The sequence below is a fragment of the Protopterus annectens genome, chromosome 5.part1, assembly GCF_019279795.1.
Source record: "Protopterus annectens isolate FY-2018-M chromosome 5.part1, PAN1.0, whole genome shotgun sequence".
Lineage (NCBI taxonomy): Eukaryota > Metazoa > Chordata > Ceratodontiformes > Protopteridae > Protopterus > Protopterus annectens.
In genome coordinates, this window is record NC_056736.1 from 94,759,877 (window position 1) to 94,775,120 (window position 15,244).

The 15,244-nt window shown below is 36.1% G+C and overlaps 1 protein-coding gene across 4 annotated transcripts in view; it reads left to right on the top strand.

The window, feature by feature from the left end:
- Nucleotides 1–15,244, top strand: part of SCEL (sciellin) — a 474,262-nt gene that overhangs the window by 243,268 nt on the left and 215,750 nt on the right. For all 4 annotated transcript variants that reach the window (XM_044072905.1, XM_044072906.1, XM_044072907.1 and 1 more), the window contains 3 exons: nt 1,127–1,204; nt 10,409–10,474; nt 11,911–11,979. In XM_044072905.1, the coding sequence (XP_043928840.1) occupies nt 1,127–1,204; nt 10,409–10,474; nt 11,911–11,979 (213 nt within the window). The remainder of the gene's footprint in view (nt 1–1,126; nt 1,205–10,408; nt 10,475–11,910; nt 11,980–15,244) is intronic.

Sequence of the window (15,244 nt, forward strand, 5' to 3'; positions counted from 1 at the left end):
CTTGCTACAGAATATCACCATAATATATAGACTTGTGGATCCTCATAAGTTTACATATCTTCCATTACTTGGCTTTCTCCATTCTCATAGCTTCATACCCAGGTAGTAGGCTAGCTGTCTTATGGACCATTTTAAGCCTAACTAATTTCCTATAGTGAGAATTAAACCTTGTACCTCTTCTTTGTGAGGTAAGCACCTTAACCATTATACCATCCCCCAACCCATTTCAATGTAAATGCGTCTGATGTTTTAGACTACTCTGCTCTCTTTTTATATGCACACATGCTCCAAAAAGAATATATAGACATTTTCATGCATTTATTTTTGTAGACTTCTCTTTATTTACTTATAATACTAGCACTTATCCAACACTAGGTTTTTAGTAACTCTGTTCTTTTGTGCTGTTGTTTCTATCATTGTTTTGTACATCTGAAATTTTTTGTGGGATGCACCTAAAATACACCATTGTAAACCATTCCTCTACCTGAAATACAATGGTTATCCATCCACAACCCTTTTTCCCATTTTTACACACTGGGTCCAGGTACCACATCAATGGCGACAATCATCTATAGCCAATGTTCTCACCACTGGGTGGCTAGCAGTGGTGGTTATCAACCTATAGAAATTACCTTCCCCTCTAGTACAGGCACACGCATGCAAGAACATAAGCAGAAACACACATTCACCCAAAGTCTCACACACACACACACACACACACACACACACACACACACACACACACACACACACACACACACTTACTACAGAACTTGCTGCTTACAGTTGAAAGACATTTGTCCTTGGAGAGGGGGAACCATTGGATGATGAGTGAACTGAATATCATTCTGCTACAGTTGGCTAAAACCAATGATAATAAGCAGGCCCAGCATTTAGACATCGAATCAAGGGGTGGTATAAAAAAACTTCAAAATCATCTAATTAGCATAAATTCATATAAATCATAGGCTAAAGACTATGCAATGAATCATTCTAAATATGAAGTTATAAATATGTTTGATTGTTTTTAACTTATATTTAATGAAGTTATGACATTGGTATCTAAGATTGCTAAGTGCTGGTTACTAGACAGGCTTTAAATGTGTTGCTGCCATTTTGTTTTCAGGACAACAACAGTGGAGGACAACTACAAGCCAAAATCAGTGACTACAGTCAGGACTAACAATATAACCGATGATGACTGGTAAATGATGTTTATTTTATACTTGGTATTTTTAGCAGAGTTAATGTCATTCATTTTGATGTAATGCCTGCAGATCATTTACAATGTCTGTATCACAGCTGCTTACTTAGAAACTTGTTTAAAGGCTTCTGGTGTCTCAATGATCATGGTATGTTGTAATGGTTAAGGAAATCAGCAATCTGTTACTTCCATACGTCCCAGCAGTTTTGTGCAGAAGTAGGAATGCTGTGGCAGTGGCTTGCATGATTGACATGACAATTGCTGGTGATGCAGTATGCAAATGAGGCTTAATTGACTAACATGCAGCTTGTGCAATGACATTTTGCATACACTGGCAGTTGATCATCAATTATGCAAATCAACCCTTGAAGTGCTGCAGGTGTTAAATTCTCATAGTTCTACATTACCCTTTGCCTTATGGCAATGGTGGAGTGAGGGTGCACTTTTAAAAACGTGTCTATATTACTTGATCAAACAGTGAAATGTTCGAACACATAATAATTGACCCCTAAATGTCGAACTGTCGGAATGTCAAATGGTTCAATGGAGATCTCTGTACAGTGCAGACATGGAAGTTTTCCATTGCCTGCACTGTAGTGCAATCTCGAAGTTGGTATACTTAAGTAGCAGGGGGTGTGGGGGGTGCCGGTGGCTTGCCCCCCCTGCTTAGAGCATTTTTATGGTTTGTTTGGGTGTTTTTATGTTTTTTTTTTGCCATTCGAAATTACGGCGTTTCGACATTTCGGGGTCGATTATTATGTGTTCGAACATTTCACTGTTTGATCACGTAATATAAACACTTAAAAACACATTATTTTGCACAGGATCAAAAGCAAGTATCCTGCCCTTTGAAATGCAGGTTACTATTAACACTTACATGATAATCATGTATCCTTGCCCGTGAAATGAAGGTTACAGCTATTGCCTTAGCATTCAGCTGCTGTGCAATGTATTTAACTGGCATACCAAATGTATTTCAGTGGCATCATAACAATGATTAAAATCACAGTATTTCTGGCTCACACTGGCATCATGAATATTTTTCGCTGTTATGTATTTCCCTGCCAGTTTCAACATAACAATGATTATAATCAATACATTTGTTGCTGACACTGGCCTCATTGTAGTAAAACAGGTGTACTGCTATAACCTGCATGTGTGTGTGTGTGTGTGTGTGTGTGTGTGTGTGTGTGTGTGTGTGTGTGTGTGTGTGTGTGTGTGTGTGTGTGTGTCTGTCTGTGTGTGTGCGTGTGTGTGCATGTGTGCACGTACAGCAAAGGGAAATGTTTAGATTTTCTATATTGTAAAATAATGCATTTCCTTCATTAATATTACTTGTAACTTTCCAGAGAACTGAATGCCTCTTGATGTAAAGTCACAAAGACATGGTGACTATTCATGATTGCAGCTTCAGGAGTATGTGATGAATATTCATGAGGGCATGTAATTATTCACTCACATCATGGGGTGGTGGGTGGTGGGCAAGGTTTAAACAGGACTTGCTACTGCACACCCGAGGAGGTACGGATGTAACAGATTGCCAGGAAACCAGCATGACATGAAGTATTAACATCAAAGCTGTACCAGGCTGAAATGCAGTTTGAATCCAGGTATTTTAAAATCCTGATGAATTAAGTTATTGCAGAGTAATGCACAGGACTAGCACAAGGACAAACAAGGAACAAAGTGGGCAGTGGTGTTACTGATGCCTCCTACCCAAACAATTAATGACTATCTCCGCAAAGACTTGCACGCCATATTGTTATTTCTAACATAGCTCATTCCTACTGACATTATTTTTTTGCTAGCAGTAGATGTGCGAACAGTGATGATGTGCTACAATATCATCAAAGTATCCATGTGGTTTTGGAACCAGTCAGATCAGTTCTATTTGCATAACAATTTTATAAGTAAGGAGGAATAAAACTAGCAATATTTGCTCATAGTCTGAAGAGAGTTGTGATGGGTATGATGAGGTTAGTTTATCCTTGCTTAGTGCTTAATCTCAGTAGATTAAGAAATGTGCAGTGTCTATAATGAACACGTTTATGGGATGTTGTACATATAGAAATTGTAATAAGTGTAAATATATAAAGTCAGTTGTTTGTTTACACCAGCAGCTGAAAGGCGATATTCAACATGTATGTATGTAATTCATCGGATACTTTCAGTGTGGCACCTTTTATCTAAGAATGAAAAATAGATCTTTAAAAATTAGAGTTATGGACCAAGTGGGTGGCACCAAAAATAGGGAAATATTAAAGCCCTTTTAAACATTTAAAGTAATGTAAAATGGAATCTAGTTTTGCTTTTAAGGGCATAGAAGAACTCTATAAATACTTGCAGTGGCGATACAGAGAATATGCAAAGTATTAAGAAAAAATATTGGAATTCCACGAGAGCTTTAAAGGGTTCAAGTTTAATGACAATTCTGGCATGAAATTATATTTGAAATATAGGTAATTTTTAGCAAGTGCTGTACAAGTGTAAGGTATTTATGTTCCTAATAGGCTCCAGACCTCATCTGGTGATAACATTGCAGGAAATAGGATCAGCATTGCATATGAATTAGTTATTGTTAAAGAAGATCTCATTTCATATAAGTATATTAAATCTATATACATTATCTATGTATTGAATGCAATGTGTATATGTCATATATTAATTTGAACAATAAAAGGGTTCAGGGGTATTAATGTCATTAATTTGCTTTTATTTAAACTTGGTGCATTGTGTCTATATTGTTTACCTAAAGAGGTTGTATTTTTAGAAAAAAATTGAGACATTTTTATTATTTTTGTAAAGATTACTTGGTGTTGCACCTTTAACTTTAAGTACTTCAGTAAAAAGCATTATTACAACATATGACAGTAAAACAAAAAATGTATTAAACACAGATAATATTAAAATGACAACCAAAAATTATCAGAATTATAAGAATGTTTTACATAATGGTGAAATTATATGGTAGAGGTATAAGAATGTTTAAGTACTGGTAAAATTATAAGTGTGTTTACGTAATGGTAGAATTTAGTGCTAGAATTGTAAGAATGTTTACTTAATGGTAGAATTATATGGTCAAATTATAAGAATGTTTATGTAATGGTAGAATTATAAGAATGTTTATGTTGTGGTATAATTATATGGTAGAATTATAAAAATGTTTACATTAATAAGGACTGTCTTACTCAGTCATCAGTAAAGCTATGTCAAAAAGGATGTTATTTAGGGAGCTCATATAACAGGCCCAAAGTCACTGTGGTAGAAAGTTCTAAAGATGCAGAACCAGATTACCAAATGAATAGCTGATGCTTCTAGCCAGACCCTAGGAATTGCTAAGACTCCAGTACTGGCAAACAGCAAAACCTTAGAGGGCATTAGATGGCACCTTAATCATGTAGGCAAAGACATACCAACACCATGATTTTAAAAATTATACAAAACCAGCACTGAGCCCAGTGCACTGTCTGAATTACAGGGCAAATATGATGAGAACAGTGTGCACCAGTATATTTGTTGCAGTGTTTTGCATGAGCTACAACCAGTTAATCTCTGTGTTGGCAGCACAAGAAAAAAAAGCATTAAAACTACTAAAGTGAGAGCAAACGAAGACATGAGATCCTTGGTAGGCATTAAGTGTTTAATTCAGAGAATATACGAGTCAGATGAAGCCACAATACCTCAACCACAGCTTTCACCAGGTCCATAAATCTGCCAATCAGTGAAGAAAATGCAAAGATCATGACTTTAGATGCAAACTGAAGTACATTGGCATCCATATTTTATAAATGGTGGACATGTCAAAACAGAGAAATGATTTAAAACAGCAGTTTATTCAAGGTTTAATTGTAGACATACCGAACTTCAACAGATTGATAACTTTTGTGTCATACATTGAGTTTTGCTTTATCAGTTAGTCTGCACTTTGATTTACACCACCATCAAAAAACTGGATTTGTATTTTTTGTTTTGATGAAGAAGTAGAAATGAGATTAACTGGCTTAGCAATGCTTGGACAAACCATTTTTTTGAATCAGATCCCCATGCAGCAGCATAAATACTGTGAGTATTAAAGATCCAAAGCCAAGCCTTCTGGCATTCTACACTCTAGAAGGGTAGGAACTAAAGATGTTAACACATGATATTTCTGGGTTTGTCTAGGCAGATGGTGAACTACTCAAGAACCATAGAGAAAACCCAGACCATGTCTAGATACATTGGATATAGCTCCCTTGAACCACAACCCTAAATGGTGCAGAGATATTGAGTGGGGCCAGTAAAGTGTGAAAGTGCTGATCTCTAACCATAACCAGATCATTTAGTACTTTAATAAGGATAGTTCCAGCACTATGCCAAGTGCAGAAACTGTAAAAAAAAATATTCATGAGCCCATGTGCAGTGAACGGAGACCACCTTCTCAATAACCTTGCCAAAGCTGTGCATTAGTTATTAAGGTTCAAAGATGATGTTTTTATGAATAAGGTAACCAAATAATGATTAGAAAAGATAGCAAAGTACTAGACCTATATCCGATACATAATTGGAACTGAAACATCAAGGGTACTATTAGCTGAAGGTTGTAGGGATCATATTAGAGATCACACACTATTCATAATCAGGAAATCCAAATGCAGTCCAAGAACAAGAAGACAGTCTTTTCACCTTGAATGATGCATATCCAATTATCTCATAGAGTGGAAGTGCTAAGTTAGTGAAGACAAGCTTGTAAGTGAAAAACTCTGTTGCCTACTCACATTGTTCAGAGGTAAAAATCTGTCTAGGTAGCAAGACAGGCCAAGCTACATGGCCATTTCACCAGATGGAAAATCACAGGAAATTGGTTGGCCACTGCAGATATCCCTTTGGGTACATACGCTGTCATCTGATGAGAAATCTCTGACCAATTCAAGTCAGTTACTCCAAAGACTTACATGTTTCTAACAATGTTCCAAACCTCATCCCTCTGGACATGGAAATCAGAAATCAAAAGTAAATCCATGGCTTATGCACATAGAGGGGGAAGAAGCTGTACATAATATGTACTATAAAGTAAAGAGTGGATGACAAAGCCTTTAATATAGTCAAAGAGTAATCGTTTTCACTTATCAGTGGTGACCTCCAGGAGCACCATGTGGAGAGGTGGGCTAACTGAGGGGGTAAAGCCTTATACAAATTGTGACACTCCATAAGACCAGGATTGGGTGAGTGAAGGATGGTGCTACCAAAGGAAATCAAAAAAGGAAGCGGTCAGGTCAAGATTGCTTTTTCAAAACCTGCACAGCCAAGAGAAACATTAATTTGACTGTATGTCCAAGATGACGGGTGACAGAGCTAATTGACTGAACAAACAGAAATATTCTTATAATACAGAGGATACATTTTGTGCTAATGCAACAAGCTTCTCAGTGACATAAATGTTGGGCTTGAAGAAGGGTTTGATGGTTTGTTGACATGATATAGAGTCAATGAGAAAGTCAGTGAAGTCTTGCAGGAATGTTCTAACACAAGAGAGTTGATGCTAAATAAGGAGAAACTGACAGTTTGTTCCTTCCCTCAGGACACATTCAAAATAATTAGTTGTCCATTTGGCAACATGGTCCACTTTAAATTTTAAAATATATGGCCACCACTCTCCAGTTTTGTTCCATATAGGTTACTGAATAACAGATACACCTACTGGAAATAGCTTCTGACAAATGAGGGCCAAAGTTTTCAATCAGCAAAGTCTGAATGATATAAGTAAGGTCCACCTTATTCAAGAAGTCAGGTAATCCCATGCATATTACAAATGGACCTCACATTCATATACTGTGTGCTATACAGTGCAAATGGAAAGCATGACCTGCATGAACCAAAGATGGATGAGACCAAACTTGTCATTTTAGTAGATGGTTGCTGTTAAGGGCCTTCATGCCTACCACTGGAATAGCCCCAGGATTGCCTGTGGCATTAGACTTCACAGCACCCATAAGCAGTCGATTATTCCCTTGTAATGGCCACCCTGTAGGGCATTGTTGCTTGCTTACTTCCTTTGAGAATGTATGTTATGTATTTATGTATGCATGTATGTATGTATGTATTAGCATATATGCATTCATTTAAGTGTTTTAGTCATACTTGTATGTATTTGTGTGTTTACTTATACATGTTTTATTGACTGGGTAAGCTCTGCTGGGTGGAACCCATTTTCAGAGAAGTCCCAAAGGAAAAAGCCCCCAGAAATTTATACTTTTGAAAAACTAGGATATATTAACACGCTTCTTGACATTCTTCTTACCCGAGTTCTTGGCAGCAACAACACAACCGGTGTGTTTCACACTAGAATAGCCACTCGAGTGTTATCCTGTGTGGTCTGTGTGAGAAACAAGCACTGAGATTCAAGACTGTGGTCTGCACATGGTCAACATTCAAACGACTGCTGACTAATAATTTTATGCAAACCGTTTATTTTTTACCTAGGCAGCTCATCCTTCTAGTCCTAATCTTATGCAGAAACAATACTTTAACACCTTTTTTGGACTACTTGGTCATTATCATTACAAGTAATTAAATTTCAGAGACTCATTTCTTGCAGTAGTTTTAGTAATTCTTGACATAATTCTGTTAACTGAGGATAGGATATCTCCAGTTTGTTCACTAATTCACATTTTACGTTTTAATGGAGTGCCCATATCACACACTTGGTACAATATAATAGCTTTTGTTTATGTTCACTTACACCAGATGTGAAGATTAATTCAAAGTTTAATAATCACACTATACTCTATACTTAGTTATATCATTGTGTCAAGGAGGAAATTAAACTGTGTTTGTAAATTCTGTCCCAGTTTTGCAGTATTTCTTTTAGTGCCCTTAATAGATCATTGAGGGTTTAACACAACAGGGAATTACTTTACCTGATTTATGTAATATGAGAAAAAGAAACAAATGATCTGTTTGTTTTTGCTTTTGAGCAAATGTTTCCCTTTAGAATAAGCACACTCACTAGTTCAAAAGCTGTGAGGCAGCAAGTGATAAAACGAGAAAAACCATAAATGATATGTTGAAATGTTAGGATGAGTTTCATGATATGCATCTTCCTTGATTAAATCACTTAGTAATTCATTTATTCTAGAATGTTCTTTGCCAACACCAACAGAGTGGGAGTGTCCTCCATATAATCACTCCCAGATCCTGCTGGCACTAGTATTAAGTGAGGTGATATAAAGCCGAAAAAAAATAACGGCATTACGGAATGTAAAATTCTAAACAGTGGGGTTGAGTGGGGCATGTAGCTAAATACACCACTTCTTCACCAAAGATAAATTCTAATCTGTTCACTGAAGTAGAAGGCAACATTCTGTGATGAGTTCCATGGCCTTTCTGGGTGACATAACACAGCCAATGACCATGTTCCTACATGAAAAGACACCTTTTTTGAAATCCAGGTTTAACATAATTGCCCCTTTCTCCAATATTGGTGTGACAATGGAGCTTGTATGTTTAGTAATGGGTGCCGGGTGAAGCACCAATAAAGTTGCATGTCTGTACAACCCATTTAATGTGATTTTTTTATTTATTTTCATGAACCACCCAATTTGTTTTCATGTTGTTGGAATTTATGTGTTGGACTATAGCTTTAGTGTGATTACTGGGGCAAAGTGATTTGTTTCTTTACTGTTATGATGCAGATGTCTTATTTATTCAAGAACATCATGCATGACACAATAATACCACCAACAGAGGTTGAGAGCAGATTTTATTGTTCACAAGAAATGGAATACATATTTATTTGGAAGAAATCATGACCTCAATTCAAACAAAACACAGGCAGCATGAATGAAATGCTCACCTGAAAAAAACATAAGCACCAGTGTATAGAAAACAACTAGTAACAGTATAGCGCAGCCTGGAAGAATACTTACCTCCCTATAATTACCAGCAAGCAACATCAGTGCACCACTCACTACATACCAAACAAACCAGCCATAGAACAGTCTATATCTTCACTCCCTCTGTCTCACTGCCAAAGAAACTAAAGGGCTGCCAGCTAACCTATATATGTTGAGTGGCACCATTTGTCAACATAGACAGGTGGTTGACAGGTGTGCAAGACCGACAATCGCCAGGGTAGGAGAATATTTCCTTTTCCTGGGGATTGAGCAATCTCAGAATTAGTATATATAATTAGCAGGGTGTGTGGGGGTGCTTCCCCCTGCAAATCCACTTGCTGCTGGTTTAGTCTGCTCCAGAGTAATTCCCGGAGCATGCACAGAACAAGTTAATATCAGTGACTTTCACATTATGACATTAATCTACTGGGTATCACAGCACTGCCCATTCGATCTGGTGCCCTACACCCATATATATATATATATATATATATATATATATATATATATATATATATATATATATCTAAATACCCCCTCCACACCCCATTTCACCTACCAATCAGATACTCACATGCACTTCTACATATAGACATACTGTCTCTCACACACACACACACACACACACACACACACACACACACACACACACACACACACACACACACACACACGTGCTAAATAAATGCCTATGGTTTACAGTTTGTACACGTTTGATAGCAATTACAAACTAGTAAATTACTCTTACTAAGCTTATTCTTACATCAAAAAGATGATTTTGTACACCTTATTTTAATATTCATTTCAAATTTATAGCCATAGTATTTTTGTTTCTTTGTTTTAAACATTTGAAACCACTATTTCATTAGCAAGAGAAAATAAACACACCATATTTTATTCACATTCCATTGCCTGCTTTAGAAATATTCTACTTTCTTCAGTGAATGCTTAAAATTAATCTCTTTTGTGTAACTTCATGAGTATTAGCATCTGTTGACTATTGCATGAGTTTTTTTGGCAGTCTGGTAAATTTACAAAGCAGCTCCTCCATAAAGTATAGAGTGAAATGTTACTTTTCCAACAGAAATCAAATCCATCTACCCCCTAAATTAAGAGTTTAGATGCAGTTATTATTGCCTTCTTCTGATGGTATGGTTAAGTGAACTGTCTGCGATTTCTCTAAATTTATTTTCTAATTTTTAAGAGTCGCATATCTATAGCACTTTTCCAGTGTAAAATTCTTAAAATATTGTGGACTGTTTAGCTCAGTGAAAGTTGTGAAATCATTTAAAATTCCATGAATCCTAAGCATTTCTTTTCTATCATTTGTTAGGCCTGACAGCAACTGGAATTCAACCAAAGAAAGTACCACTGAAACACGAACTTACATCACCAAAAAGTATGAATATGTTTTCTTAGTTTAGCCTGTGTAAGAATGAACATGTTAGTCTGTTTTCTATTGGACTGCTGTGAACTGTACATATATCTACATCTATATCTATATCTATATATAGTAAACTGATCCTTTATTCTGCATTTCCCTTATCCTTTTGCACCTAGGTAGTGACTGAAAGATTTCACAAAGCATCATTTAATCTTTGATGATTAACAAAATTAACAAAATAATAAATGTTAGCATTTTTCACTCAAGAGTAATATGACTATGTATCAGATTTTGAAGGAAGCAGGCTATAATTACGTATGAGTCCTTATGTTACTGACACCCAAATGGTGTGATCAGACAAATTTAATCATTGTATTGTGCTCTTCTCTAAATTCTCCAAGGAAAGGGAAAAGAAAAGAAAAAGGTCTATTATTTGTGAAAGATGCAGTGCTTATCAGCTCATTTTATTATAACTTTCTTATTTCACCAACAGGCTGCAAGGCAGCGTAGTTATATCCAGCTTTGATGCATTATGAGTTTACAGAAAAACTCATGAAAAAATATGAAGTGCTTCGGAAGTTCTTAATACCCTAGTTAGTCATCTGCTTGTTGCAATCTGAACACTGGTGTATCAGCATTAGCAAATGCATCTACCTCAGAAATGTTATACTTCAATGAAACTGCATGTGCATGACATTAAGGTACAGTGTGATGCTCTCTGAACTTTGAAGACAGAAAAATCAGGCAAATTTGAACACTTTATTAAATTATTTTTCTATTCTGAAGTTGCCAAAGAAAATATGTACATTTTTTTTTCTTAAAAAAACATGGGTGTGAGCTGCAGATCTTCCTACAGAGGAATATAAAGGCTTGCCCCCCCCCCCCATTTGACACCTCTTTCAAACAAACATTCAATCCATGATCTTTAAATCATTAATGTGAACCTTTACCACAACTTATTAAAACATGCTTGCTGAAACTGACTGATGCTCTATATATTAAAGTTGCATGCATTTTGTTCCTGTTATACTAGATTGTTACTTCTGTATTCCAGGCTTTTTGTCATTGTTTTTCACAGTAGTACAATTTTTTATCTATTCTGAGCCATGCTGCTTATTCTGTTCTACAAGCATCTCTCACTTTGTATCTAATTTCACTTTTATCTTTATATCAGAAAACAGTTATCACTAATTTTCAGTGTAGCAAATGCAAGGTTCCTGAATTACGTCTCATTTACTGTTCTTTTGATATCCAAAAATCTTCTTGAATAATTAATCATATCAAAAGCTTGATATGCAGAAGTAAAAGTAATACAGTGTAGCACATGCAGTAAAAATATATCAAAGGGAATTATTGGCAAGACATTAACTTGAACAGGAAAAATGTTTTTTCACAAAATATTGTTTTTGGAGATAAGAAATGTAAACTGTATATTTGCTTCATATTTTTAGAACAACAATATCTGAAGATAAACCAAAAAGTGTGACAACAATTGAAACTTCATCTGGCATGGATATCAGGTAAAGTATTTAGAATACAGTGCATTCAATAGTTTATGGCCTGTTTAGTGTATACGTCAAATTCAGTGACTGAAAGATATAAATATATTCACAAAACTGAGTCATCTATGTTTTCATATTCATACAATCAACATCGCAGTTTTTATTCCTGCTTGTTAAGTTTTTACGTAGACACCTTGCAGTTTTAGTGTCCCGATTTGTAGAAGATGCAAAGAACAACAAGGAAGTGTATCTATCTGTCTGTTTTTCTATCTGTCTACCAATCTAATCTCTCTAGCTGTCTGTATGCTCAGACACAGAGACACATACACATATACCCACACACACACACACACACACACATATATATATATATATATATATATATATATATATATATATATATACACATGAGTATATAGCTATAAGTGAGAGACAGAACTAGTCCGACCATGTCTCACTAAGTATATCATTATTTGTAACATTTCACGGAGTAGTGCCAAAGAAGAGCAATATGTTCCTCCCATTTTATTTATCACTTCACATTAAAAGTATTTAGTTCAATCAGAAACTCATACACAAAACAATGGCTACTGGACTACAATGACAGATCCTCCCAATGGTATCACATTCCTGACCACTGAAAAACTTATCAGACAGGCTGTTGCCCAAAGGGTGTCCATCTGTGATCCCCCCAATGGTATCACATTCCTGACCACTGAAAAACTTATCAGACATGATGTTGCGCAAAGGGTGTCCATCTGTGATCCTCCCAATGGTATCACATTCCTGACCACTGAAAAACTTATCAGACATGCTGTTGCTCAAAGGGTGTCCATCGTTTGGTCTATGGCCTACTGTTCAAAGTGGGGTCATTTGGATAAATGATTTGGGGATTTCCTCACACCTCTGTGCTCTCTCTGCTGTACCCTAATGTTCTTCCATTTATCAGTGGGGCAGATGAGAGGGGTTTAAGCTTCTTACTTATCTGTTTGTCTGTTTGTCTCAAAGATGGCTTCCTGCTTTTGTGTTTCCAACATACATTCTTTAAAATATATATATATATATATATATATATATATATATATATATATATATATATATATAAAATTCATGCATTTAGCTATTGTTACCACATTGTTGATCCAGTGATCCTTTGGAAGCACAGGACAGAAAAGATAATTATAATACAGGAGGTTATATTGCAAGCTTATATTCAGACCAGTAACACATAGTAGTTCACAACATACTAAGGACTATACGTACCTGGATGTGTTTCAGAAATTGCATAACTATTAATATACAGATACAAATGTTATACGTTTTTATTTAAAATAAAATGAAAGATATTAAGAATAGTGACTCATCATAAAGCAGTCATATCTAGCAGAGTAAGGCAACAAAGTACTTTTGCACAGGACAGATAATATGTCAGTGCTTGTTGAGTATGTCTCCCATGGCAAAGTTGTTAAAGAAGACGTATATAACACTTATGTCTTTACAATATTTAAACGAGCACAGGGAATAGGGGGGCATTAGACATCAGGGATAGTTACTATGGAGTGCTGTAAATGCACATTAAATAAAAGCTCTGGAAACTACTAGGCACCAAGCACTGTTTAAAAAAAAATAATAAAATCAGTTATCGCACTGGGTATTTTTCTTTAACATGTTGAGGATCATGCAACATGTTATGTATGAGAGGGAGGGATTCCTTAGCATGCATTTACCGAAGGATATGAAGTATAAAATCTGAATGTTTGGCAATAATGACTGAACTCTAATTATCTGTGAATTACCAGATCAGGGGAGGGATTCCTTAGCATGCATTTACTAAAGGTTATGAAGTATAAAATCTGAATGTTTGGCAATAATGACTGAACTGTTATTATTTACCAGGGCAGGGGAAACTGAGACATCATAGATGATATGACAACAGGGGCAGGTATGGGGATATGTGGTATGTGGTGTGTGTGATTGTGTGTGTGTGTGTGTGTGTGTGTGTGTGTGTGTGTGTGTGTGTGTGTGTGTGTGTGTGTGTGTGTGTGTGTGTGTGTGTGTCTGATTGTGTGTGTGTGTGTGTGTGTGTGTGTGTGTGTGTGTGTGTGTGTGTGTGTGTGTGTGTGTGTGTGTGTGTGTGTGTGTGTGTTTTACTGTGTACTTGTTTGTGTGTGAGAGTGACTGGGGGGGTGCCTTTGCTTCCACAATGCAACTGAACCATGTTGCCTACCATGGTAAGTGCTGATCTACACTTCATGGTAGGTAACATGATTCAGAGACATGCCAATTAGCCCATAATGAAGGCTTTCCTAATATGTCTCAAATTCACAAAATACAGCATTGCCGGAGTAGAGCTTTTTTAATCCCTGGGTAAGTATGTGTATTCTGACTAATTTTCTGGACAATATTTAAGCAGGTAACAGCCATTCTAATCTATTTATGCCAATTTTTACACTGAAATGTATATGAAATTTGCTCAGTTCTAGGATTCCAAATATCTGGATGATGATTATAGTGTTTTTCCTCCAGTAGTCCAAATAGGATGTTTAACTGTTACATTAACACATGTGCTCAGAACAACAGGTGTACATTCAGTGTATATTTACAATAGTTGCAGTTCTTCAGGAAGTAACAGAAAGTTAAAAGAATGACAGCAGACATTTAGCAGTAGTAAAGGCATGCCGAAAAAGGACAACAAATTATTTTTGAACTTGACAAGGAGAATAATGGACAATTCCATTCGGGAGATTGAAACAAAGTTCCATAATTATGAAACTTGTGTGAAATTTATAATTGTGATACAAAAGTGAAACAAGAATTACCAAGATGAGGAAGGCAAATTAAAAGAAGGAAGAGAGAGTGTGTGAAAAATGACTGTAAAATGCCAGTTGTCATGACAGCTGTTTTCGATTTGTTTTGTGTCATGGTATTAAGGTCAAGTAGCAAGATACATATTAAAGACACAGATGTTTAAACTGTAGATTGGAATACAAGACACTATGCTATGGAGATGTCTTTAAATATTTTATAGGTTCATAGGTTGGTACTAGGCTATTGGCCCTTGAGCTATATAAGCCTAGCCAAAAAGGTACCCTGGCTTTCGCCATCCAAGAAAATTATTTTCCTGTGCCAGTGTCGAGCAGAGCCACAGAAGTTATCTCCGGGGTGAATTTCCTATTTCCCATCCAATTATCAAGATTTTTCTTGAAGAGTCCTAATGAGGAGCTTTGTTTGATATAGATAGGTAGTTTGTTCCAGAGTATGGGGAGTCTCTGGGACAGGAGTC